Here is a 27,344-nt window from a genome sequence, read left to right as displayed (position 1 = left end):
CTCAAAAGGAACAATCCTACCTTCTGCAGCAGATTCATGTACTGATGTTCCTGGTCCGTTCTTCTAAATCTTTTCTGAATTATTCCAAGATCCTCACATCCTCCCCAAAATCTGGTGACAAAATGGAATTCATAGCCTGGTTGCAGCTGAATCAATATTTTTAATAGAGATTTAACAGTTCAATTGATTAGATTCGGTCTTCACTTTCAGGGCCAACACTATTGCCTATCCCCAATTTCCTTTCAGAGGAGCACATTAGGCTGTAACCTTGAACAGCTCCTATCCTGCTGGCGTATTTGCTCTCAATGCTATTAGGTGGGGAGTTCCAGGATTTAGATCTAATAATGATGATGAAATGGCAATGTAGTTCTAGGTCAGAATGGTGCATGACGTGGAACATAACATTAATGTGGTGGGGTTCCCTCACGACTTTGGGAGGTTTTAACAGAGTAGCCTAAATATGTAAACTGCAGTGCATTTTGTGGATGGTCCTTAATGTAGACACAATGCTCTCTTTCTCAACTGGCCACTTCAGATAGAAGGTTATCAAGCTGCAACATTAAATCAGTTAACTGAGGATTTCCAGCAACTGCTGGCTTCTGAATCTCACTGTCACAGCATGTTTTTATTTATCACTCTAGTTATCTTCATACATCTTCCTCTATTCTCCTTCTGACTGACCAAACTATGCATTGACCTTAATTAGAGCATTGAAAGTGATTGTGTCACTGGTAGACTTTGATCTCCACCCCATCATAGACCTTTCCTTTGTTCTCCTGACCCCCTACCTCTCCTGACCTCCCTCTCTGCAATTTAAAACATGTTTAATTTCTCCATCTTCCACTTCTCATGGAGGCTCAGTAACCTGAAATATTGACTGCTTCTCCACAAATGCTGCCTGAATTGCTGAGTGATTACTGTCTTTTCCATCATTATACGTTTCCATGCAGCCTGTGGCTTACGTTTGGAAGATTATCTGTAGTAATTAGTGGATCGTGTGGGGGATTACATTAAATAATTAGTGCTCTGTTTGAAAGATCTTATTGGTCCCAATATAGCTTCATACAGAGGACTGATTTGTCGGTCATGTGGGAGAATTACGTAGCAGTGCTCCCTCAGTACTGAACTAGTGTGTTGGCCTAGATTTATACAAAAGGACACAAAGTGGTGGAGTAACTCAGCGGGTCAGGCAACATCCCTGGAGATGGATATGGCGGCTTTTCTGGTCGTGACCCTTCTCCAGAGATGCTGACTGCCCCTTTAGACTTTAGAGATATAGAACGGAAACAGGCCCTTCAGCCCACCGAGTCAGCGCCGACCAGCGATCACCCCGTACACTAACACTATCCTACACACTAGGGACAATTTACAATTTTACCAAAACCAATTAAGCTACAAACCTTTAGAATGTGGGACAAAGCCGAAGCACACGGAGAAAACCCACACAGTCACAGGTAGAACATACTAATTCAGTACAGGCAGTACCCGTGTCAGAATCGAACCCTGGTCCCTAACGCTGGATGGCAGTAGATCTATGGGCATGACACTGCTGATCTACTGAGTTACTCCAGCATTTTGTGCTCCAGGGATGCTGCCAGACCTGCTGAGTTACTCCAGCACTTTGTGTCCCTTTGTGTATCAACCAGCAGTATTTTGTTTCAACAACAAATAAAGGTATTGTAACTGGTTTAAAAATATAGCGATTGTAGAAGAGACACAAATGTATGCATTTTAGGAGCACATCTATTTGCCATAAGGAAAATATGCACAAAGCTCTTCAACAGTTATTAATCTGATACAAGCAGCAAATCAGGGAATCTTTGCAATATATTATAATGATGTCAACTTGCAATTCTTCTATTCGATCTTTGACTGGCACAGACTTTGCAAACATTTTGTCACCTAAATTAGAAACAGATTCTACATGAAATGCAATTATTCATTTTGAAAATCTTTTTAGTGGCATTATTTCTGTAGTGATTTCAGGGAGGTTGTAGAATGAGTAAAACAATGTCCAACTGTTCTGCAACAAAGAAGGGTGGCAGGCATTATAGAGCTACATTAATCTGAAATCCACATTGAATTATTGGAAAAATATTTTTTCTCTGAAAGCTTTTTTTAAAAATAGTAATCTTTCACTAAAAAGAGGTTTTGTATAAATAATGCCTTTAATGGATTTTCACATCCGTACAATATTCTTGATCTCTTTTGGTGCAGCTAAATGAACTGCTGCCACACAGCCCCAATAACTCAGTTCAGCCTTGACTTTTCATTCATCTTCTCTCAATGACGGTTTGGGTTTTCATCACATGCTCTAGTTTCAGCCCACATCCCAAAGACTTGTGGATAGACACAAAATGCTGGAGTAACTCAGGGGGACAGGCAGCATCTCTGGAGAGGAGGTATGGGTGAGGTTTCTGGTCAAGACCCTTCTTAAGACCCAAAGACTTGTGGCTCGGTTGGTTAATTGGTAACTGTAAATTGCCCCTAGTATATGTTGGTGACTATTGAAATCTGAAAATAATGGGAAAGATAAGAAAACATAAATGGAATAAGAGTAGGGTTAATATGCGTAGATGTATGGATGGACAATGTGCCTGATACCATGTTGTGTGATTCTGTAACATTGATTTAAGAAGGAACAAATTACTTTGTAGAGTTACATTTTTTACATAGTAACCTTGAGCAACAGCCAGCATTTGCTCAGTAAGATCTCATACAGTGCCCTCCATAACGTTTGGGACAAAGACCCATCATTTATATATTTGCCTCTGTACTCCACAATTTGAGATTTGTAATTGAAAAATCACATGTGGTTAAAGTGCACATTGTCAGATTTTAATAAAGGCCATTTTTATACATTTTGGTTTCACCATGTAGAAATTACAGCAGTGTTTATATATAGCACCCCCATTTCAGGGCACCATAATGTTTGGGACCAGGAATGTCATGTAAATGAAAGTAGTTATGTTTGGTATTTTGTTGCATATCCTTTGCATGCAATGACTGCTTGAAGTCTGCAATTCATGGACATCACCAGTTGCTGGGGGTTCTCTGGTGATGCTCTGCCAGGCCTGTATTGCAGCCATCTTTAGCTTATGCTTGTTTTGGGGGCTAATCCCCTTCAGTTTGCTCCTCAGCATATAAAAGGCTCTGTACTAGCCTCTGTATTTCTGTTCATGCAGTCTTCTGAGGACAGTGGTCATTGACAAATCCATACTTGACTCCTGAAAAATGTTTCAGATCTGTCGGACAGGCGTTTGGGGATTTTTCTTTATTATAGAGATAATTCTTCTGTCATCAGCTGTGGATGTCTTCCTTGGCCTGCCAGTCCTGATGCAATTAGTAAGCTCACCAGCGCTCTCTTTCTTCTTAATGATGTTCCAAACAGTTGATTTTGGTAAGCCTAAGGTTTTGGCTGATGTCTCTAACAGTTGTATTCTTGTTTCTCAGTCTCATAATGGCGTATTTGACTTTCATTGGCACAACTTTGGTCCTCATGTTGATAAACAGCAATAAAAGTGTCCAAAGGTGATGGAAAGACTGAAGGAAAGACTAGGTGCTGAGAACTCTCTAATACCTGCATGAAGGAGGCAATTAAACACACCTGAGCAATTACAAACACCTGTGAAGCCATGTGTCCCAAACATGATGGTGCCCTGAAATGGGGGGACTATATATAAACACAGCTGTAATTTCTAAATGGTGAAACCAAAATGTATAAAAATACCCTTTAATAAAATCTGACAATGTGCACATTAACCACATATGATTTTTTTTCTATTACAAATCCCAAATTGTGGAGTACAGAGGCAAATAAATAAATGTCCCAAACATTATGGAGAGCACTGTATATATCCTTAGGATAAACAGGAAATTTGTGATGAAGTATTAAACCTGGTTCTCTCTTAACAAATGTTGCCTGACATGCTGAATATCTTCAACATAAACTGTTTTTATAATAAAATAATGAACTCTATCCGAGAGAAAAAGCATCACTGGTTGACAACGTACAATCTTTATTAATGACTTAAATGAAAAGTTCACGTGTAATGTGACTAGAATTGCTGTCAATAAAAAGATAGATGGGAATTAGGAACAATTACTGGGTCAAATACAGAAGATACTGAATTACCTAAAATGCTTTGTAGTGGCAAACAGCCCCAATGGAAAAAGGTGTATTTTCCCTAGTTTGGACAAATTTCATACAATATATAGTTTGCAATTTACTGATAATAACAACAATGCATTATGATTTATTTGTTTTTACTCCATAGGATCTTTCCCAGAGAATATATTCTACAGCATGTACACTTGTACTCATTAGCTGACCTTCAGCAGGTATGTACCATACTTATCAATCACCATGTTGGGGGAGACCAGAACCAGGGAACACAGATTAAGAATAAGGAGTAAGCCATTTAGAACGGAGACGAGGAAACAGTTTTTCTCACAGAGAGTGGTGAGTCTGTGGAATTCTCTGCCTCAGAGGGCGGTGGAGGCAGGTTCTCTGGATGCTTTCAAGAGAGAGCTTGATAGGACTCTTAAAAAATAGTGGAGTCAGGGGATATGGGGAGAAGGCAGGAACGGGGTACTGATTGGGGATGATCAGCCATGATCACATTGAATGGCGATGCTGGCTCGAAGGGCTGAATGGCCTACTCCTGCACCTATTGTCTATTGTCCGCTATCTTTAAGAGCTCTATCTAATCCTTCACTATTGTAAATGAAAAAAACATTATACACCTAAAGCAACTTTGTGTTTGCCTATCACCTTTAATATAATAAACATCAAAGAAAGATTATACAGGAATATTTTCAGACAATATGACACTGAATAACATAGGACAATTAGACACTTGACCGAAAACCTGGTCAAATAGGTGATTTTTATGGAACACCTTGATGAACGGGAGGGTGTTCGCGGCCTTGCTGGCTTCGGAAGCCGCGGCCTCCGGTAAGGGAAGTGGCCGATCCAGGGTTCCCACGCCGCTGAGAAGATTCTCCTGACGCCGGAGTACAATCACCCGGCGAGAACGGCCTGGAACATCGAGCCTCCGTAGCGGCGACTGTGGAGGCCTCAATAGGCCCGACTATGGGTGGACATGGGATGGGACTGGACTTTGTGCCTTCCCTCATAATGGGAACCATTGTGGGGGGAAGTTTTTTATGTTAAAGTTCTTTATTATTGTTATGTTTGTATTCTTTTTTATGTGCTGCACTGGCAACAAGAATTTCACTACACCTAGGTGTATGTGACTAATAAACAAACCTTTGAACCTTTTGGGATCTAGGCAGCTGTAAGGTGGATGGGGCGAAAGGTATTGAGAATGCTGGAGACTTGCACAAACCACATCAATAAACAGCAATAAACAACATAAATTGCAACCTTTTTGTACCATGGGGCTGTCACAGGCACTTTGTACACCATTGATCTGAAAGTCAGTTAATGACAGCAAAACCTCTCTACTGGCCCTTCAGTGGAGTAAATGAATTTAATCAGATGAAAGTATTACATTGCAGGCACGGAAACCTTTCAGCAGCTTTTCTAAACCCTTTGGGCTGCCTTGTTTTCTTCTGCTCTGTTTGTTAGATTGTTTATTTAGGAAAAAAACTCAAAGCTGTGCTCCATTAGTCCCAGTAGTTTATAATTTAATGTGACCTAAATTGAGCCATCAAATCAGAGAAGTCTGTGGACATAGAAAGTGGCGCATATACGCCAGAGAGTAGCAAACTAATTTGATTGGAGCTGCTCACTATGACTAAATAACTAAGCTTTTTGTGATTTAATGTCCAGGTCCAAATTAAACCATCTTTATTTAAAAGAAAGTCGGGGTAACTCTTCATGCAAGCATATCCTTAATATAGGATGTGGGGGCGCTGCAGTGGCAGCAGCCCTGTCAGCAGCGCGTTAGTTTTTTCAACTTAAAAAAAAAAAATTTAGTATGTTTTAAAGTTTGTTTTAATGTTCCTTTGTGTGTTTTGTGTGGGGGGTGGTGTGGGGGGGTAAGGGGGAAACCGCTTTGGTCGCCTCCTCCACGGAGAGGCGACTTTTTCCAGGTCGCCTCCCCAGTGGCTTAACAACAAGGATCGTGCGGCCTTTCCCGGAGACGCGCCCAGGGACTTCAGCGGCGGGCGCAGCGTGGACTCTCGGCGTGGAGCGGGTGAGCCCTCGCTGGGGTTCGCCGGAGGGGAGCGCTCCGTTTCGCTGTCCCGGGGCAGCCGGCAGCCTGAAGCCGCGGTCTGCACAGCTCCAGCTGGCGCGGCGTCTACAGCCCGGGATCCCTCGTGGGGGACCCGGGGGAAGAAGAAGCTCCGATTGCTGGCCCGCGGCCAACTTCTACCGCGGGCCCGGCATGGACTTAACATCACCCCTGGAGGGGAGCTTCGACCTGCCGGCCCTACGGTCTGCGGTGCTTCTGGCAGCGGCGCGGCGGGGACTTTAAATCTTCGACCGCTGGCCTGCGGCCTACACCAGCCTGAAGCCGCGGTCTCCGGTGGGGAAGAGCCGATCCTGGACTTACCTTGACTTTGACTTTGTCCCTTACCATCTGGACGCCCGCAGCAACGGCTGCGGAGGGTGGAGGTCCCGACCACGGGGGGAAATGGAGGAGGACTGGCCAAGTTCTGTGCCTTCCACCACAGTGATGAATGCTGTGGTGGATGTTGTGTTACATTTTTATTGTGGTTGTGTGTTCTTTATTATTGTACCGCTGCTGACAACCCAAATACCACCGACCCTGGTTGTGTGGCAAATAAATTCTATCTATCTAGCTATATAAAGGCCTTGACCAGTTCAACATTAGTTTTTCTTGCTTGCATGGTTTGTGGAAACTTTCATTCAGGTAGCTCCTCTGTGCAAACATTGCAGATTGTTTGATCACATGGGTGCAAAGGCCAAGCCTGATCTGATCACCAACCAAAGCTATGCCCCCTTCTAACTCACTGGACATTGATCAGGAGCAGCCATCAGGTTGATTCTTGACCTCCCTAACCTAGGGTATAGAAGTTGTCCACTCTTGGCTCCTGCACCTCTTGCATTACAGCACTGGTTAATTGTCACACACTGGTGGCAAAGTGCATGTTCAGAGGTAGGTAAAGGTTCTAGAAATAAAATGTCTACATTTCCTGCATTCCTCTCTAAATCAGGAAGGTCAACCTTGACAGTGAAGTATATGTGTCAGAATAGCCCACACAGCTTTGCATGAAGTCTTGCAGCTGTTCTTCAGGTAAGTTCAATTTACTTCTCTGCATTCCACAAGTAGCAAGATGAAAGAACAACAGATTCATCTTGTTTTAGTTTAATTATTTAAAAGAGGAATGTTGGGAGCGCTCTTTACTGCTCAATGAAAAATGCCAGTGATTCTTTATAAACACCTGAATAAACCTGACTGTACCTCAATGGTTTGCATTTGAAATGCCTGGCCTAGTATTTTCAGACAGAAAAATCCTCCAGATATCTGAGTAAGTATGCAGACTGACAACCCACTGCAGTGCTAAAGGAGTGCTGTGCTGTTAGAGATTTCCGTGGTCAGATGGGAATTTAAATTGAGGCCACGTTATTTAATTTGGTTTAGTTTAGAGATCCAGCATGGAAACAGGCCCTTTGGCCCACCAAGTCCATGCCAACCAACAATCACCCGTACACTAGTTCTATCCTACGTACTAGGGGCAATTTACAGAAGCCAATTAACCTACAAACCTGCACGGAATGTGGGAGGAAACTGGAGCACCTCGAGAAAACCCACACAGTCTCAGGGAGAACATGCATAGTCAGGATTAAACCTGGGTCTCTGGTGCTGTAAGGCAGCAAATCTATCGATGCACCACAATGCCACCCTATTATGGACATGTATGGCCTTATAACCCTATCCAAAGAAGAGCTGGGGAAATTGGGCATTGCTTCTACAATAGATTGCTAGCCTTGTATCTCAATGTTTCTTTGTGGGATTTTTTAGTGTGTAAAATTAATGCCGTATGTTTGCAGAAAACTGCAGCAAGGGATTCCATGAAGTGATCTTGTTGCTAGCTTTCTCCTATTTCCATCCTCTCACAGGTCTACTGTGCTTTCAGCATTTTAAAACTTGTTTTATCTGTAACATTGCAGTTCAGTGGCGCAGCTGAGAGAGTGGCTGTCTCACAGTGCCAAAGACTCGGGTTCGATCCTGATCTCGGGTGCTGTGTGTGTGGAGTTTGCGCATTGCACAAAGTGCTCCAGTTTCCTCCTACATCCCGAAGACGTGCAGTTTTGTGGGTTAATTAGTCACTGTGAATTGTTCCTGATGTGCAGGGAGTGGATGCAAAAGTAGGATAGAACTAGTGTGAAAGGGTGATTGATAGTCGGTATGGGTACAGTGGGCTGAAGGGCCTGTTTCCATGCTTAAACTCTGAACTAAACTTCTGCTGAAAGATCATTCTCATTGATATGTTAACTTTTTCTCTCCCATTGCTGCTGCCAGAATTGCTGAGTGTTTCCAATACTTTTACATTACAAAATAGAACTAAATTTACTGATGTGAGTGGCAAGCGCAAGCTGCGGACTTGCTGGTCCCTCGTGATCATTATGAAACCAAAGCCCACCTTTATTTTAAAAGGCAGCAACCCTAATGTATATTTGCAATCAAAACTGACTTTGATCCTGTGAAAGCTTCTTGTGCAATGCGTCACACAGGTGCAAGGTAAATAGGCAGGGCTGGGAAATAATTACTTTGACCACTGCAGATTAGATTCTGTGTACAGAATGAATTTCTTGCTGTGATTAGCAGGTGACTTAGCACCAACACGATCTGATTTCAGCTAAATTGTTACTTCATCAGAATTATAAAATATCTCTGCTGCCACATATCCAGGGCTGATACAATCAGAGAATTGTTATGGCACCTGGTCAACTCCTATTGGTCCCACTACACTGTTCTTTTGCACCATCCTGCAAATTATTCTCTTTCTCTCTGCCTATTCATAATGTTTGCATCACTCTCCCTCCCCAAACCCCGCCTCTCCCGCCCTCTGCCGCGCCTTCCACTTCCCCACCCACCCTCTGCTCTGCTCCCCGCTCCATCTGCCTCCCTAAGCTCCCCCTCGCTCCTCTTCTTCCTCCCTTTCTGCCCCTCTGTCGCTCTCTCTCCATGCCAGAATTTGTTTCCTTCCCCCCACCTCCCTTCCAGTTTACCTATTCCCTAATGCAATCCGTCTGAAGAAGCGTCTCGACCAGAAATGGCGCCTGTCCATTTCCTCCAGCGATGCTGCCTGACTCGTTGAGTTACTCCAGCGCTTTATCTCTCACTCAATATTCCAGCACCAGCATTCCATCCATTCCAGCAAGGACTTTGTATACCTGAAGAATTGCTTCATCATTCATGTATTCTAATCCTTTTGACATAATGACCCAGGTTCTATTAGTTATCTTGATTTAATTTTTTTTAATTCTGTTATTTAATATTCTGTTAGTCATCTTGATTTAATATTTGAGATTTTAATAACCTACTATAAATTTATTTTCAACTAATACTGTAACTAACATTTTATCGTTAGTAAGTACTCTGCTTAAACTCTTTAGGTCTGAAATGAATTACTTCATCTTGACTGCATTGAAATCTACTACAGTTTTACTCAGTTATTTTATCTATTAATATATTTTTCTCAGCTTATGTTTTCATTTATACTTTTTGTCATCAGCAAACCTGGATATGAAAGGGAAAAAATGCTTTTATACAATACCTTTTATATCTAGGGGTATACCAAACTTCTTTACAGGCAATAAACTTGTCACTTCAAAATAACGTAATGTAGAAGACACTGCAGCCAATTTGTGCACAGCATGTTTCTACAAACATCTATTCAGTAATGACTAAATAATTAATTTTGTGAGTAGACAAAAGTGCTGGAGAAACTCAGCGGGTGCGGCAGCATCTATGGAGCGAAGGAAATAGGCAACGTTTCGGGCCGAAACCCTTCTTCAGACTGATGTGGGGTGGGGTGGGGGGGGGGGGGGGGGGGGGGGGGGGAGGGCGGGGAGAAGAAAGGAAGCGGAGGAGCCAGAGGGTTGAGGGAGAGCTGAGAAGGGGAGGAGACAATAAGGGCTACCGGAAATTGGAGAAGTCAATGTTCATGCTGCTGGGGTGTAAACTGCCCAAGCGGAATATGAGGTGCTACTCCTCCAATTTCCGGTGGTGCTCACTCTGGCCATGGAGGAGGCCCAGGACAGAAAGGTCGGATTCGGAATGGGAGGGGGAGTTGATGTGCTGAGCCACCGGGAGATTGGTTATTGCGGACCGAGCATAGGTGTTGGGTGAAACGATCGCCAAGCCTACGCTTGGTCTCACCGATGTAGATTAGCTGACATCTAGAGCAGCGGAGTTGGAGGAGGTGCAGGTGAACCTCTGTCGCACCTGGAACGACTACTTGGGTCCTTGAATGGAGTTGAGGGGGGAGGTAAAACGACAAGTGTAGCATCTCTTGCGGTTGCAAGGGAAAGTGCCCGGGGAGGGGGTGGTGCGGGTGGGAAGGGAAGAATTGACCAGGGAGTTACGGAGGGAGCGGTCTTTGCGGAAAGCAGACAGTGGGGGAGATGGGAAGATGTGGCGAGTAGTGGGGTCACGTTGGAGGTGGCGAAAATGACGGAGGACTATTTGTTGTATGTGACGGCTAGCGGGGTGAAAGGTGAGGACTTGGGGGACTCTGCCCTTGTTTCGAGTGGGGGGACGGGGAGAGAGAGCCGTGTTACGGGGTATTGAAGAGACCCTGGTGAGAGCCTCATCTATAGTAGGGGAGGGGCACCCCCGTTCCCTGAAGAATGAGGACACTTTGAGAAGGTGCTGTTTACAGACTTACCATTTAACATTGTGGTTGTACCGGACAACACGATAAAGTGTATTTTCACCATGAAGATAGGATTTTGTCTCCAAAGGCCTGCGCGGTATTCACTCTTACCGATACTATCCTGGGCAGGGCATCTGTGACAGGTAAATCAGTGAGAACGAGATCAAATAGGTTTTCCCGTCTTGTTGGTTCCTTCACCACTTGCTGCAGACTGAATCTATCAGCATTGTCGTCTAGCACTCGTCCAGTTCAGTCAGTAGTAATGCTATGGAGCCATTCTTAGTGATGCATGTTGAAGTCCCCACCCAGAGTACATTCTGTGTCATTACCACTCTCAGGCTTCCTCCACGTGGTGGTCTAGATCAAATAGTATTGATTCATCAGCTGAAGGGAACAGTGGGTGATTGAAGTTGGCATCCCTCAAGCCCACTGTGCTAGTGACTTTGATTACCTTTCCATGGCACTGTCTCAGCTTTAACAACTAGTTGTTTTTGATTGTCTGACCTTTTCTTGGGAGCTTTGGCACTGTAAATAGGGCACAGAAAATAACACCCCAGTTTTTTCTTACCGGCCCATTGATCTAGTGTCCGCCATTATTGCCGACTCCCTCCACCCTCCTCTTTGGTTCTCCTGTCCTGAGGAATGTACAGGAGCTGGGCTCAGTGTCTTTCCTCACCAGCTGGGTTCCCACTTCTGCAGCTGCTGATGAATAGCCGTGGCCCATTGGCAACATCTGCCGCATGGCCTGTCGGGATCTTCTGGAATTTGGGTTATCAAATAAGCGGTAGAAGTGATTTCATAATTGTTTTAAAACCTGAAAGATGTAGATAAAATTAATAGAGAGGACATGTTTACATCAGTGGAATGCCCATAAGTTAAAAGGCACAGACTTCAGGCAATTGGCCAAGGAAATGAAGCTGACAAGAGGAATACTTTTTACATCAGCTTGTAGCTGTGATAACAGTTATTATTATTACGTATTGGTTTATTATTGCCAAGATACAGTGAAAAACCTTGTTTGCATACTAGTCAAATTATATGATACACACGAACAATTAAATCATACACAAGTACAACAGACAGTGAAAAGATAAAAATACCAGAGTACAGAACATAGTATTATAGCTTTATGGCATTACAGCTACAGAGAAAGAGCAGATTGAAAGAAGTGCAAGGTCAGCATTGTTGTAGTTTGAGAGATTGCGACTACACCCTAGGCTGTGTGAGGGACTGTTGATTAGTATGACAACAGGGGGAAGAAGCTGTTCCTGCATGTGGTGGTATGCAATTTCAAGTTTTTGTAACTTTTGCCCGATGGGTGAGGGGAGTAGAGGGAATGACCAAGGTGTAAATAGTCCTTGATTATATTGACTGATTTCCCGAGGCAACATGAACTGTAGATGGAGTTGATGGAGGGGCGGTTGGTTTGTGTGATGGACTAGGAGACAAAGTGTTTGATTTTAAGGGGCAACTGCATCCACTACTCTTTGCAATTTCTTGCAGACTTGGGCAGAGTTATTGCTGCAAGCTGGTAGGATGCGTTCTAGGGTGCATTTGTAGTAATGGCAAGAGTCATTGGAGGCATGCCAAACTTCCTTGATCATCTGAGGAAATAGAGAGGTTGGTGTACTTTCTTCGCTGTAACTTCAATATAATTATTATGATGTTTTGAATACTGAAAGGGCAGTGGAAGGAGTCTTGTCTGTGGCCTCCAAAAAAGGAACTGGATAAATACTGTATCAAACAAAATGGATGGCTATGAGGAAGGAACCTAGAAATAGAACTGAGTTACTCCGTTACTCGTTTGATGAGCTTGATGTTGGAATTGCCCAGTAATCATATATGGACGCTTTCTAATTACAATTTAATGGTTAGTACCCCAGCAATTCCCACCTATGAAAATCTGATGAAATCTAATTCTGTACAGGTAATTGAACCTAGGATGATTTGATGTTAATCCAAAGCTTGATTCTATCCTCTGTAGCCTCTGTAAGGAATATGCTAGCAGTGTTAAATTGGCCAAAGAGGGTCTATTTAGAATACCAGGACCTTTTCTGCTGACTGGACACCATTGGAACCTATGAAATGTCATTCTTTAAAGTCTTTTGTTTCATCCTTCCTTGAGTTGCTTCTTAAAACCAACTATTCTGGTCAATATTTCCATCACTCTTTGTCAGCTTTTGTTTGATCATGTTCCTTGTGACATTTCATCATGTTATTGAAAGTACATAGCAGTTTTTAATTTAAAACATTCCCACTTAGAGAGAATAAAAGTAAGTCTGGGAAGTGGCACAGAGAACTGAATTTTTACATAGGTCGCTGTCCCCAGAAACATCTTATTTAAAATATTTTTCCATTCCAAAGCGCTCTCAGAGGCCATGCTGTATAGAGCAGAGCCCAGCTTACTGTACTTTAAGATAAATGGGGATGTTTATGGCTCTATCAGATCACAATAGGCAAACCACTACATGGGAAGCTGTGCGCTGTTAAGCTACATGATAGTCATGGAAGCTGCTCAGAGCCGGGAGCTTGTACAAGCTGCTGTTCTGGGCGGGAGGAGTCTCCTCTCCTCTCCCAACCCCTCACGTCCTTTCATTCCCTGTAGCATTATTCAAGATCTGCTTTGCTGGACAAGATGACTAATTACAGCAATTCAATGGGCAGAAAAATAAAGGTAGATAAAAATACCGGAGAAACTCAGCGGGTGAGGCAGCATCTATGGAGCGAAGGAAATAGGCAAAGCTTTGGTTCGAAACCCTTCTTCAGACTGATGTGAGGGTGACAAAAATGATGCTTGACAGGCACTTGGAACAATTGCTGTTATACAGTTTACCCATCGCTGGCACCCCAAAGCATTATAGAGCACTGGGATCTCTTCTGGGGTAGGGGTTACCTGTACAAAAGGGACGGGTTACACCTTAACTGGAGGGGGACCGACATTCTGGCAGGCAGGTTTGCTAGGGCTACACGTGTGGGTTTAAACTAAATAGTGGGGGGGAGGGATTGACAAATTGGGAAGTATAAAGATGGAGTTGAAGGGGAAGTGGCTACAGGAAAAATTACAAAAGATTCTCAAATTAATGGGAAGGAAAGCTCGAGAATGGACAACAGAGTAAGGTCAGAGCAATTGCGAGCGGTGCGATGGGGGAAGTGAATACGGAGGTCAAAGTGCTGTAAATGAATGTGCGAAATATAAGGAATAAAGTGGACGAGCTTGAGGCTCAGTTAGAAACAGGCAAGTATGATGTTGTGGGAATTACTGAGACATGGCTGCAAGAGGGCCAGGGCTGGGAACTGAATATTCAAAGGTATACCTCCTATCGAAAAGACAGACAGGTAGGCAGAGGAGGTGGGGTTGCCCTGTGGTGAGGAATGAAATTCAGTCCCTTGCAAGGGGTGACATTGAAACAGGAGATGTGGAGTCAGTATGGATAGAACTAAGGAAGTGTAAGGGTAAAAAGACCCGAATGGAACAAATCTACAGGCCCCCAAACAGTAGCCTGGACATAGGGCGCAAGTTGAATCAGGAGTTAAAATTGGCATGTAGTAAAAGTAATGCTGTGGTTGTTAGGGGAAATTTCAACATGCAGGTAGACTGGGAAAATCAGGTTGGTACTGGACCTCAAGAAAGGGACTATGTAGAGTGCCTTTGTGATGGATTCTTTGAACAGCTTGTATTGGAGCCTACCAGGGAGAAGGCAATTCTGGATTTGGTGTTATGTAATGAACCGGATTTGATAAAGGACCTCGAGGTTAATAAGCCATTTGGAGGCAGAGACCGTAACATGGTCAGGTTTAATCTACAATTGGAGAGGGAGAAGAGTAGATCGGAGGTGTCAGTGTTGCAGGGAAATAATGGGAACTATGGGGCCATGAGGGAGGAGCTGGCCAAAGTTGGCTGGAAAGATACACTAGCAGGAATGACAGTGGAACAAAAATGGCAGGTGTTTCTAGGAATAATACAGAAGGTGCAGGATCAGTTCATTCCTCGGAGGAAGAAAGATTCCAAGGGGAGAAAGGGACGACCGTGGCTGACAAGGGACGTTAGGGACAGTATAAAAATTAAAACGAAGAAGTAAACGTAGCAAAGATGAGCGGGAAGCAAGAGGTAATGTTTAAAGAACAACAGAAGATAACCAAAAAGGCAATACGGGGAGAAAAGATGAGGTACGAAGGTAAGCTAGCCAAGGATATAAAGCGGGATAGTAAAAGCTTCTTTAGGTATGTGAAGAAGAAAAAAATAGTTAAGACCAAAGTTGGACCCTTGAAGACTGAAAAAGGTGAATTTATTATGGGGAACAAGGAAATGGCAGATGAGTTGAACAGGTACTTTGGATCTGTCTTCACTAAGAAGGACACAAACAATCTTCCTGATATAGTCGTGGCCAGAGGATCTGGGGTGACGGAGGAACCGAAGGAAATCCACATTAGGCAGAAAATGGTGTTGGATAGACTGATGGGACTGAAGGCTGATAAATCCCCAGGGCCTTGATGGTCTGCATCCCAGGGTACTTAAGGAAGTGGCTCGTGAAATCGTGGATGCATTGGTGATAATTTTCCAATGTTCTATAGACTCAGGATCAGTTCCTGTGGATTGGAGGGTAGCTAATGTTATCCCACTTTTTAAGAAAGGCGGGTGAGAGAAAACGGAATTATAGACCAGTTAGCCTTACGTCGGTGGTTGAGAAGATGCTAGAGTCAATGAGATAGCCGAACATTTGGACAGCAATAACAGGATCGGTCCGAGTCAGCATGGATTTACGAAGGGGAAATCATGTTTGACTGATCTTCTGGAATTTTTTGAAGATGTAACTAGGAACATGGACAAATGAGAGCCAGTGGATGTAGTGTACCTGGATTTTCAGAAAACATTTGATAAGGTCCCACATAGGAGATAAGTGGGCAACATTAGGGCACATGGTATTGGGGGTAGAGTGCTGACATGGATAGAGAAGTGGTTGGCAGACAGGAAACAAAGAGCAGGGATTAACGGGTCCCTTTCAGAATGGCAGGCAGTGACTAGTGGGGTACCGCAAGGCTCGGTGCTGGGACCGCAGCTATTTACAATATACATCAATGATTTGGATGAAGGGATTCAAAGTAACATTAGCAAATTTGCAGATGACGCAAAGCTGGGTGGCAGTATGAACTGTGAGGAGGATGCTATGATGGCGGCGCTGGCCTTAGCAGCTGCGGCTCGCCTGCAGTCCGTCTGTTTTTTTTCTTTTTTCTGTTGTTCTTTTGTCCTGTTTTAGTTAATTTCTGGTTTATTAGGTTGTGTATATATGTGGGTGGGGGGGAGAAACATGTTTTGGTCTCTTCCTTCGGGGGGGAGGCGACTTCTCTTGTCGTATCTGCGTCTCCGCCTGAGCCGAGGCAGGGTGGGGATGGTGTAAAAGGAGCCAATGAATAATATTAATATAATATCAAGGGGGGTGGTTAGTGTGTGTGTTGGGGGGGGGGTTAGTGTGTGTGTTGGGGGGGGGGGGTAGTGTGTGTGTTGGGGGGGTAGTGTGTGTTGGGGGGGTGGTTAGTGTGTGTTGGGAGGGTGGTTAGTGTGTGTGTTGGGGGGGTGGTTAGCGTGTGTGTTGGGGGGTGGTTAGTGTGTGTGTGTGGGGGTGGTGGTGGTTAGTGTGTGTGTTTGTGGGGGGTTGGTGGTTAGTGTGTGGGTGGGTGGGTGGTGGTTAGTGTGTGTGTGTGGGGGGGTGGTTGTTAGTGTGTGTGTGGGGGTGGTTAGTGTATGTGACGCCGCATGCCGCCCCGCGCCCCCCCCCCCCCCCCCGCCCCCTGGAAACATGTGTTGGGGGAACAGACCCAACGGGTCTGCACTTGGTCTAGTAACTATTAAAAGTCTGATTTTGTGTGTGTGTGTGTGTTTGTTTGTTTATTTGTATAATCATACTGCTCGAAAACATGACGCTCTGACCGTAAATTTTTTACATATTCCTGTAGAGTTTTATCCCGTGAAATCAAAAACCGGCTTACCTGAAAATTTCGAGCTTTATTTCTTGAGTTATTTATGAAAATGTTCACAAATCTGAAATATCTTTGAAAGTAAACGAGCTGATGACGTCACTGTTTTCCATGCGCCGCCTGCTGCACACTGTTTTCCACGCACTGCGAGTTACCTCCCCGCCCGACTCACAGTCATTTGGTTGCCGCCCGCTCGCCGTGGCCCAGCTCGCTCACAGTCGACTCTCATTCGGATGCCCGCCCACCGCGCATCGCCGTCCGCCACAGCCCAGATAATTGAAGTAAATGACTTAAACTAGAAAGATTTACTAGAAAATTAGAATAGAAGGTTATGCTGATAGATTTAAGTAGAAAAGTATAGGAGGGAGCTTGTGGAATACAAATACAGCACAGAATAATTATTTCAAATACTCTTGCTTCTGTGCAATGTCTTTTATTTTATGCTCTATGCAATTGTAAGTTAAACCAGTAAAGATTAATTTCCCAGGAGGTTGTTGTGCATATTGGTGACTCAGACCTTGTGTTTTATATGGTTTCTCAGGCAGCGATTGTTAATTCCATATCCCTTTCATTGTCTGTAGTGAAGTGTAATCATAAGATTGACATTGTGTTTGAAAACATAATATCTTTTTGACATTCATCTGGAATATTTTACTTTACCGTTCATTCGCCTTTCTCAAGTAGTACGTTAAGTTTGTTTTTAATATTCCAGATAGTGAACAGTTAATATGAACAGTCAGAATTTTATCATTGCATTTTCCACCACAGTAATGCTACCAGGGAAGAGACTGGAGTTAGTTTTAAGATTGGATTAATGATTCCGTATCCATTCATTTCCAGTAATCAATAACTTGTATCAACAACTGGCATTTCAGTAACATCTTTAACATAGTAAAATGGCCCACATGTTACAGAAACATTGACAGACAACGTCTGTCACAAATAGGTTTTAAGTGTCGTAAAAGAAAAAGAGAAGGTTGGAAATTCCAAATTTTAATGGCACGAATGGCAGAGTGAATTATTTTTGAGGATGATCAAGACAACAAAACTGGTTGAGTTTGAAGGTTATTGTACATGAGATTACAAAGAAAGGGACGTGGGGAGTCTTGGATAGTTTAAAAAATATATAAATGGATTTATATATTTTTCTTGGAAAATCATAAGCATGGAGTTGATGGATGAGCAGGATTTGGCACAAACTAGGACATGGACAGTTGGCTTTTGTGGATGACCTCAGATTTACTCTAGATCAAACAAGGGAGACTGGCCAAGAGTACAATGGAATAGCTAATTATGAAGGTAACAAGGCCATAGTTTTGACAATAGATGAATTGCAGTTGAGTTTGGCAGGGTAATAAAAGTGGAATTTTAGGTTCCGGTTGTGGGCAGGCTATGATTCGGATGAAATATAGCAACCAATTTGCAAATGGGGCTGTTCAATTTTGTGCAGTTGCTGGGGCGAGAGATGGAGTCACTAGCCAGGAAACACTTTCTAACAGTAACAAGGGCGATGCCTTGCCTGGGTCGCCGCGCTGGAGCTCTGGCGAGCTGGACCGCCGTGAGCAACATCTCCGGGCTGCGGGTTTGCGGAGCGGAGAGGCGGCATGCGGAGAGACGGCGTGCGTAGAGGCGGCAAGGCGGCAGTGAGGAGAGCGGGCGCCGACTTTTTCATCGGGAGCCTGGGAGCTCCAAACCGGCGCGGCCTTGTCGGCTTCGGCAGCCGCGGGCTCCAACCAAGAAGCGGCCGTTCCAAGTGGCCCAGCCGCCGAAAGGACTCTCCCGACGCCGGGGCAAGACCACCCGGTGAGAACGGCCAGGGACATCGGGCCTCCGTAGAGGCAACTGCGGTGGCCTCAATAGGTCTGACTTTGGGGTGAACATGGGGTGGGGACTGGACATTGTGCCTTCCTCCACAGTGCTATCCACTGTGGGGGGATGATTTTTTTTTGTCTAATTGTAGTCCTGTAGGTCTGTGTCCAAGATGGCTGCCGTGAAGAGAGAGTGGACGCTGGCACGCTTTGGTTGCCGCTGCTCTCTCTTCACACTGTGTTTTTGATTTTCTGTTTTTGGATTGAATTCTGTTTTTAATTTGTGTCACTGTGATGTCTTTAATTACTTGTTTTATTCCGATTATATGTTTTTATTCCGATTACTATGTAAGGTGTCCTTGAGATGTATGAAAGGCGCCCATTAAATAAAATTTATTATTATTATTATTAGTACAAAAGTACGTGGCTTCACTTGCCCCAACGCTTAATTGGAAAGAATTTATGCTCACCAAGTACTTAGGCAAGCTGCCTCATAATTTGGAGATAGTGGATGGATCCAGAGGCACGGTGATGAAGTTGAGGTCTCTGTGTCAGCAGATGTGTGGAAATGGGCAGTTTTCAGATGAGCTTATCTAGCGGCAGAATGTCAATGAGAAGTAAAAGATTATGTACATCATTCTGCAACTAGGTCCTTCTGCAGAACGATGCAGAACCTATTAAGGAAATCAAAGTGTCTGGGGAAAGCACAGGAAAATCAGACGTGATCTTGAAGAATGACGTAACAGGCTGGAAGACTTGGATGGCTGCTGTTGATCCTTACCTTTTGTGTATTTGTCACCGCTAATACAGGCGTAGGACAGTGAAATGTTGTGTCCTTGCAGTTCCCACCACAGCCTGGAGAATGAATTTGGAACTATTTTAATCATATTCATCTATTCATTCAAACAAAACTTGTAACAACATTTTGTAATTTGCCTGTTGTTATTTTACATAATGAAATTTATGGGGAACCTTGCTTAAGTGTAACATTTCTTGGCTTGCCGATTGTACTTTCATCAGGATTCAACTATGCTGCTAACCAATTAATAAAACCTGGCAAGAAGCAGGAGTCTACTTTTTTCCTCATTAATTTACTGAATTTGCCATTAATCACTTGAGGGGAAAGCAGACTGTTTAGATTTTATAAGAACTAATTGAAGCGGGAGTCTGGCCAGCATGTCGCCTTTTACAAATGGAATCTCACCTTCAGGATACCTCTCAACTATCAAGCTGCTAACTGGCCTGCAAGTTCCCTTCCACATTTCATATCGAAGCTCCTGTGTTCCTTCCTCCTGCTCATTTTTCTCTCTACCTAGTATGAAAGCAAAAACATGCCTTTGGAAATCTTTGTGAGCTGATTCAGTTGATAGTGCTTTCACTTCCTAGTCATAACATTGTATGTTCTAGGCTTACTTAACAGGATAAAAGGTAGGCTGGCATTTCATTGTAGTACTGAGGCAGTGTGGCATTACCTGAAATAACTTGTGTCAGGCAAAGCATTAAATTAAAACTTGGTCCACATTCTCATAATGTTATTCAAAATAAGAACAAAGGCATTCTGCTCAATGACTTGGACAATATTTATCCCTCACCTTGCACAACTGAAACATTTGTTATTGCTTTCCATATAATAGGAACTTGCTGTATACAAATTGATTGCCTCATTTCTTGTTCTACAATACATGCACTTCAAAAAGTACTGTGTGAAACATATTCACGCTGTGAAAGGAACTATATAACTGTAAATTCCCTTTCCACGAACCTCAGTTGGCAGTGGTCTTATGTCTGCGTCAGATGTTTTAACATAGAAAGCTCCAAGTGGTACGCGGATATTCTAGGAAAGTGTAGGATAAATTGGCTCGGTTCCACTTAAGCACTTCTCATTGTTCTGTCTTTCAGCAAATCAATTTGTCCAACTGGATACATCAAACACCAATGAACCTAGCATGTATATTATAATTGTTGCAAATGTTTTTATTTCTGAATATGAACATGTTATGTGATTTGAAATATATAATCTTGTAGGAGAGAGTGTACACTTTAATATCTAAGGGATGGAATTTTATCCAGCAGGAGACAGGAGAAAGCTGTTAGGTTGTGAAGTATTTCACTCCCTTTATAATACTTTTGATATGTCGAATTGTTACAACAATGAAAAAGAGGCAAACATTTTTGCACTGAAAAGTTCAGCAAATACTAGTCCCATAATGAGCAGATAAAGTACTTTGGCTGATGGATAAGTGACCACAATACTGGGGAAACTTCTCTGCCCTTCAAATAGTGCTGTGGAATTTGACATCAACCCAGGAGACCAATATTCTGGACAAACCATCCAGAAAATAGACAACAGCTGCATCATGTAGCACTCCCTCAGTACTGCACAGGAATGTCAGCCTATCTCATCTGCTCTGGTGCAGGGCTCAAAACCTGTACATTCTGACTTGAGAACAAGAATGCTGAACCAGGATTGAGGCCTTGTGACTTCAGATGTGATAAATGACATTTAAAATGAAACTTTAGTCGACATTACCTGTGCAGAGAGTGGCCACTGCTTAAAACTCAGGTTCAGGTTAGTTTATTGTCATATACACAAGGGAGTAATGAAAGTCCTTGATCATGCGAAGCTCGGAGTAAACAGTATAATACAACAAAACAGAGTGGAGAGCAGTCTAACTCAAGACAATTACATCAGAATGCTGCAAGATTGGAGAGCAGTTCAAAGAAATGCAAAAAAAACAATAGCGGAATAACCAGTATGAGATAGTTAAGTGTAAAAGTATACGGAAGCACTCCCGAAAATGAGAGGTGGTTGGTTCAGGAGTCTGATATCTGTGGGGAAGAAGCTGTTCTTAAGTCTGAACATTCAAACTTTCAAGCTCCTATCTTCTCCCAGAAGGTAGAAGAGAGAAAAGGAAAAGGCCAGGGTGGCAGACATCCTTGATGCTTCCAGCCTTCCTGATGCAATTCACTGTGAAGATGGTCTGGAGAGAAGGAAGTTACCAGCTTGTGATGGACTGGGCTGTGTTCACCACACTCGATAGATTCTGGCAGTCAAGAGCAGAGCAGTTGCCATTACTAGGTTAAGTTGCTTCCATTAGAATACTTCTTATTGTGCATTTTAGAAGTCTGAGAGAATTCTTGGAGACATGTCAAATCTTCTCAAACACTTAAGAAAGTAAATACATCAATGTGTGAGTGTGAAAGATACATCTTCTAGATGCGCTGTGACGCATCCTCATGGATGTGACCTGGAGTCATCGGGTGTTTCGGGTCTCACAACATCAGACACCCTCGCCCAAGCGACCAGCCAGGGTTGATCAAGCCCCGACTTGCGTCCCAGCAGCAACCACCCATGGATCAGCCCTCTTAATCCAAAGCCACCTAGTGGCTTTCTCTGCGGCTTCGCTTGCGGATTGAATGGCCCTCTTCTTTGCCAGCCCCGTAATGCCCAACTGGTTGAGGACTTTGCAGAGTGAGCGTCCTGCAAAGCCTCGACAGACCATATAACCATATAACAATTACAGCACGGAAACAGGCCATCTCGACCCCTCTAGTCCGTGCCGAACACATAATCTCCCCTAGTCCCATATACCTGCGCTCAGACCATAACCCTCCATTCCTTTCCCATCCATATAACTATCCAATTTATTTTTAAATGATAAAAACGAACCTGCCTCCACCACCTTCACTGGAAGCTCATTCCACACAGCTACCACTCTCTGAGTAAAGAAGTTCCCCCTCATGTTACCCCTAAACTTCAGTCCCTTAATTCTCAAGTCATGTCCCCTTGTTTGAATCTTCCCTACTCTCAGTGGGAAAAGCTTTTCCACGTCAACTCTGTCTATCCCTCTCATCATTTTAAAAACCTCTATCAAGTCCCCCCTTAACCTTCTGCGCTCCAAAGAATAAAGCCCTAACTTGTTCAACCTTTCTCTGTAACTTAGTTGCTGAAACCCAGGCAACATTCTAGTAAATCTCCTCTGTACTCTCTCTATTTTGTTGACATCCTTCCTATAATTAGGCGACCAAAATTGTACACCATACTCCAGAATTGGCCTCACCAATGCCTTGTACAATTTTAACATTACATCCCAACTTCTATACTCAATGCTCTGATTTATAAAGGCCAGCACACCAAAAGCTTTCTTTACCACCCTATCTACATGAGATTCCACTTTCATGGAACTGTGCACAGTTATTCCCAGATCCCTCTGTTCACCTACATTCTTCAATTCCCTACCATTTACCATGTACGTCCTATTTTGATTTGTCCTGCCAAGATGTAGCACCTCACACTTATCAGCATTAAACTCCATCTGCCATCTTTCAGCCCACTCTTCCAACTGGCATAAATCTCTCTGTAGACTTTGAAACTCTTCTTCATTACCCGCAACCCCACCTATCTTAGTATCATCTGCATACTTACTAATCCAATTTACCACACCATCGTCCAGATCATTGATGTACATGACAAACAACAGTGGACCCAACACAGATCCCTGTGGCACCCCACTCGTCACTGGCCTCCAACCTGACAAACAACCATCCACCATTACTCTCTGGCATCTCCCATTCAGCCACTGTTGAATCCATCTTGCTACTCCACCATTAATACCCAACCATTGAACCTTCTTAACCAACCTTCCATGAGGAACCTTGTCAAAGGCCTTACTGAAGTCCATATACACAACATCCACTGCTTTACCCTCATCAATTTCCCGAGTAACATCTTCAAAAAATTCAAGACCACCTCTATGGGCTCATAGTATGTCTTCCAGCCTCTGTCCTGGCACATCTCCGCACATCCTGGTACTTTGCGCGTTTCCTCTCGTTAGCCTCTTCAATACGCTCTTCCCAGGGCACTGTCAGCACCAGAATGGTCAGCTGTTTTGTCACTTCGGAGGTGATGATCATGTCTGGCCGGAGTGATGTAGCTGTGATGTGCTGTGGAAATTTCAGCTGTTTGCCCATCGACATGCAGCTGCCAGTCAGAGGCTGTGTAGAGGAGGCCCGTCCTTGTTTTTGGTTGTGGTCGAGGCTTCTCTCCAGCTTTGACAAAAGTAATTGATTTCCTTGGGGCGTAGTGGTGTTTGCTGTTACTGATGGCAGTGGCTATGCTCTCAGCAACCACCTTGAGCACCTGGTCATGGCGCCACTGACAGCGATCTTCCCCAAGGGACTTTTGGGCAGATGCTGAGGAGATGTTTTAATGATCCTCTTCCAGAGCAAAGTGGGCAGGAAGGTGTCCCGCTCTTGCTGGGCTTGGTAGGGCATCGTAGACAGCATGGACAAGGAACCGGATGCGCTGGAAGTCTGCCTGCATGATGTTTGACCAGGTAATCCTGCGCTGCGGTATGCTCTCCCACCTTGTCCACGCTCCCTGCTGCCTGAGCCCCACTGTCCTGCTCACACGCTCTTCCTCCACACCTGCTCGGACCTCTTCCTAGATTAGATGGTATCTCTCCTTGCCCTGGGCCTTGTCAACCGGTGTCTTAGGGAAGTATCCCAAACCCGCTCTGCCAGTTGCCATGACTCCCACCAATGCCTTTTGCCTTAGGCGTGATTCTGCAACCTCCACTGCTTTCTCCGCCCTCCATTTCCTCCCTGTTCTCACCTCGATGCCAGCCGATTACACCTTCTGGTTCCTGGAGTCCCTGTACTGCAGAGCATCTCTTGTTCGCGCCACCATCAACTCTTCCGTGAGGCCACTGAATGGGAGCTGCAAGATGTTACTGGTCCCATACAGTGCTGCACTGTTGAGGCTGTGGGGAAGGCCAAGCCACCTGCGGAGAAAGCCGCTGATCTTCCTTTCGAGTGACTCAACTGTGGTCAATGGAACAGCCAAAACCAGCAGAGGCCACAGGACTTGGGGCAGGATGGAATGCTGACAGATCCAGGCCTTGAATCTGCCTGGCAGACCTGACTTGTCGACTTTGGTGAGCCAGGCATCAAGGTCTTCGATGGACTTTTGAATGGCGGCAGAGTCTTTCAGAGTTGCATCAAAAACCTTCCCCAAACTCTTGACAGGTTGCTCAGTGATGGAGGAAACGGCAGTTCCGGATAGTAAGAAGTGGAATTTGTCAGTCACCTTCCCCTTCTTCAGCACAAAACGGGACCTTGACTTTGTTGGCTTGAAACTCATCCTTGCCCAGGTGATAAGTTTCTCAAGACCTTGTAGGATCCACCTACTTCCTGGGACCGATGTTGTGGTGATGGTAAGGTCGTCCATAAAAGTTCTTATTCGGGGCTGTCGTACACCAGACTTGGTTAGGGGGCCTCTGCATTCCACCTCAGCTGACTTGGCCACCATGTTCATGGCAAGAGCAAAAATAATAAGAAATGGTGCAGCCTGTTATTATTCCTTTTCCAAGCCGATGCCAGTCTGATGTTTCTGACCCAGAAGTTACCCTCAGCCTGAAATTATAGTAATAATCCAGGATCAGGACCTTGATCTTGCTGGGAACATGGTGTCAGTGTAGTGCAAGCTCAACCAGTTTGTGCGGTATGGACCCATAGGCATTGGTGAGGTCCAACCACAGAACAACTAGGTTGCCTCTGTTTTCATGGGCTTCTCTAATGAGCTGCGTGACTACTCCAGTGTGCTCCAAGCAGCCGGGAACTACCGGAATCCCACCCTTCTGCACTGAGGGGTTAATGTAGCTGTTTTTGAGGAGAAACTCAGCTAATCTTCGGGAGACAATGCTGAAAAACACCTTCCCTTCGACACTCAGCAGCGAGATTGACCAAAACTGATTGATGTTCTTTGAGTTTTCCTCTGCGCTCCACTGGTCAGCAACTCTCCCCCTTCGCCATACCACCTTCAAGATCTTCCATAGGGTATCGAAGGAGCTCTGGGCAGCGCTTGTACACTATGTATGGTACTCCACTAGGGCCTGGAGCAGAGGCTGAGCGTGCCGCATTGATGACCTCTTCAACCTCCTTCACACTCGGCTCCTTCAGATTGAACTCTGTTGTTGGGGGGGCTGGGCTGATGAGAGCTTTGTTGGGTTCGAGCTCCTGTTCCCTCATTGGATCGCTCAGGGTATCATGGAGGAAGCAATTTACTTCATCTGTTGAGCACATGAGGCGGCCACTGCGCTTGTACCCAAGTAATCGCCTGGTAAAGCCAAAGGGATTGGAAATGAACGCAACTCGCTTCCTATCTCTCTCTCTTCCTCATCGCCTGTGCCACTCTGCTCTATGGAGCGTCATAAGCCCTTTCCTTAGGATGTTTCGTAGGTCGGCCAAGGCTTGCTTCTCCTCTTCGGTAGATGTCTTTGTACTGGTTTTTGAGGGTTCGAAGCTCCAGCCGCAGTTGATGTATTTTGGTGGCCCTGCAGTTCATGGTGTAGGTGGTGGGCTTGGTGTTACCTTTCTCGCGATGGCCAAATCTTTCAGAGGCATAACTGACTATGATGGCAGTCATTGTTTGGAGTTGGCGATCTACCTTTGGCTGTGGCTTGAATGATGTTGGTCACGTCTTTGTCAAACTACAGCCATTCATTCTGGTTGCTGGCTGGGGGCCACTCAATCCGTTGCTGTGGAACTACTCTGCAGGGGTTATGAGACTCTAGTGCGTGGAGGGACTGGGCTCTGTGGGGTGAGTCCTGGCCTGGCTCCTCCTGCGTCTCACCATATAAAACAGAAGCAAAGATTGGTGAAAGTTGATTTTATTTGTCCCACCCCATGAGGAAGTCCAATTTGAAATTCAAAAATACAATTGTCCACATGTAAAGTCTTTTGCCTTTAAACCCTTCAAGTTGAACAAAATTGTACATAATTAACCTTTTAATAAGTGGACACCTACAGGTGAGCCATTACAGCTTGTATCTTTAACTTTGGTTCATTCACATTAGCAGCTGAACTTTGTACACTAAGCAAATATTATGTAATATTTGCCTGCATCATTCTTAGAAACATAGAAAATAGGTGCAGGAGGTGGCCCTTCGAGCCAGCACCGCCATTCACCGTGATCATGGCTGATCGTCCCCCATCAATAGCCCGTGCCTGCCTTCTCCCCATTCTTGAAAGATTTTAACGATTTATTCCTAAGACTTATTGAATAAGGAACCCTGTTGCAAATATGCTATGGAAAGAGTACTTTAAACCCATCTGGATCAATTTTATTGCTTCGTCAATTCTTGGAACATTAGTTGTGCAATGTTCTTTTCCCACTCAGTAGGAGATACATGGACATCATTACAATATTTTCAAAATTTGCAACTAAATAAATAGGGAAGATAGAGGCAAACAGCAATAGGACTTAAATTGGTGAAATAGGCAAATAGTACAGATCACACTTAAACTTGAGAAACTTGAGCATGTGTATTTGTGAGGAGGCGATCCAATCTAAGCTGATACATTATTCAAAGGGCAGCAGGAACATGGAGATCCTAATGGTTCAAGTACACAAATGTTTGCGGGTAGCAGGGTAAGTTGAGAAAGATGTTTAAAACAAGCATGTGTATTTTTCCCTTTATTAAAAGAGAGATGTTATGCTAAGCCTTTTATAAATGATCAGATGAGACTTAGTTGAAGTATTGCAATCGATTCTAGGAGCATACATTGGAAGGATGTCAAGGCCTTATAAAAGGTATGGAAGAGATTTTCCAAGATGAGATGTCTCTCATTTTGTGGAGAGACTGTGAAGCTAGAGCTAAAAAACAAAAATTGGGTTTTAATAGAAGAGTTCAAGATTGCTTTAAGTGAGTAAATAATGAGAAAGTCTCTATTTGCAGAAGCTAC

General features: G+C 44.1%; 1 protein-coding gene across 3 annotated transcripts in view; it reads left to right on the top strand.

Annotated features, from left to right (window-relative positions):
• The window catches only part of plekhm3 (pleckstrin homology domain containing M3), a 128,975-nt gene that overhangs the window by 86,081 nt on the left and 15,550 nt on the right, over positions 1-27,344 (top strand). For all 3 annotated transcript variants that reach the window (XM_033024366.1, XM_033024367.1, XM_033024368.1), the window contains one exon: positions 4,278-4,341. In XM_033024366.1, the coding sequence (XP_032880257.1) occupies positions 4,278-4,341 (64 nt within the window). The remainder of the gene's footprint in view (positions 1-4,277; positions 4,342-27,344) is intronic.

The sequence above is a fragment of the Amblyraja radiata genome, chromosome 7 (genome assembly GCF_010909765.2).
Source record: "Amblyraja radiata isolate CabotCenter1 chromosome 7, sAmbRad1.1.pri, whole genome shotgun sequence".
Classification (NCBI taxonomy): Eukaryota; Metazoa; Chordata; class Chondrichthyes; order Rajiformes; family Rajidae; genus Amblyraja; species Amblyraja radiata.
The sequence above is the reverse complement of the archived record's forward strand: the minus strand, read 5'-3'. Positions and strand labels throughout refer to the sequence as shown.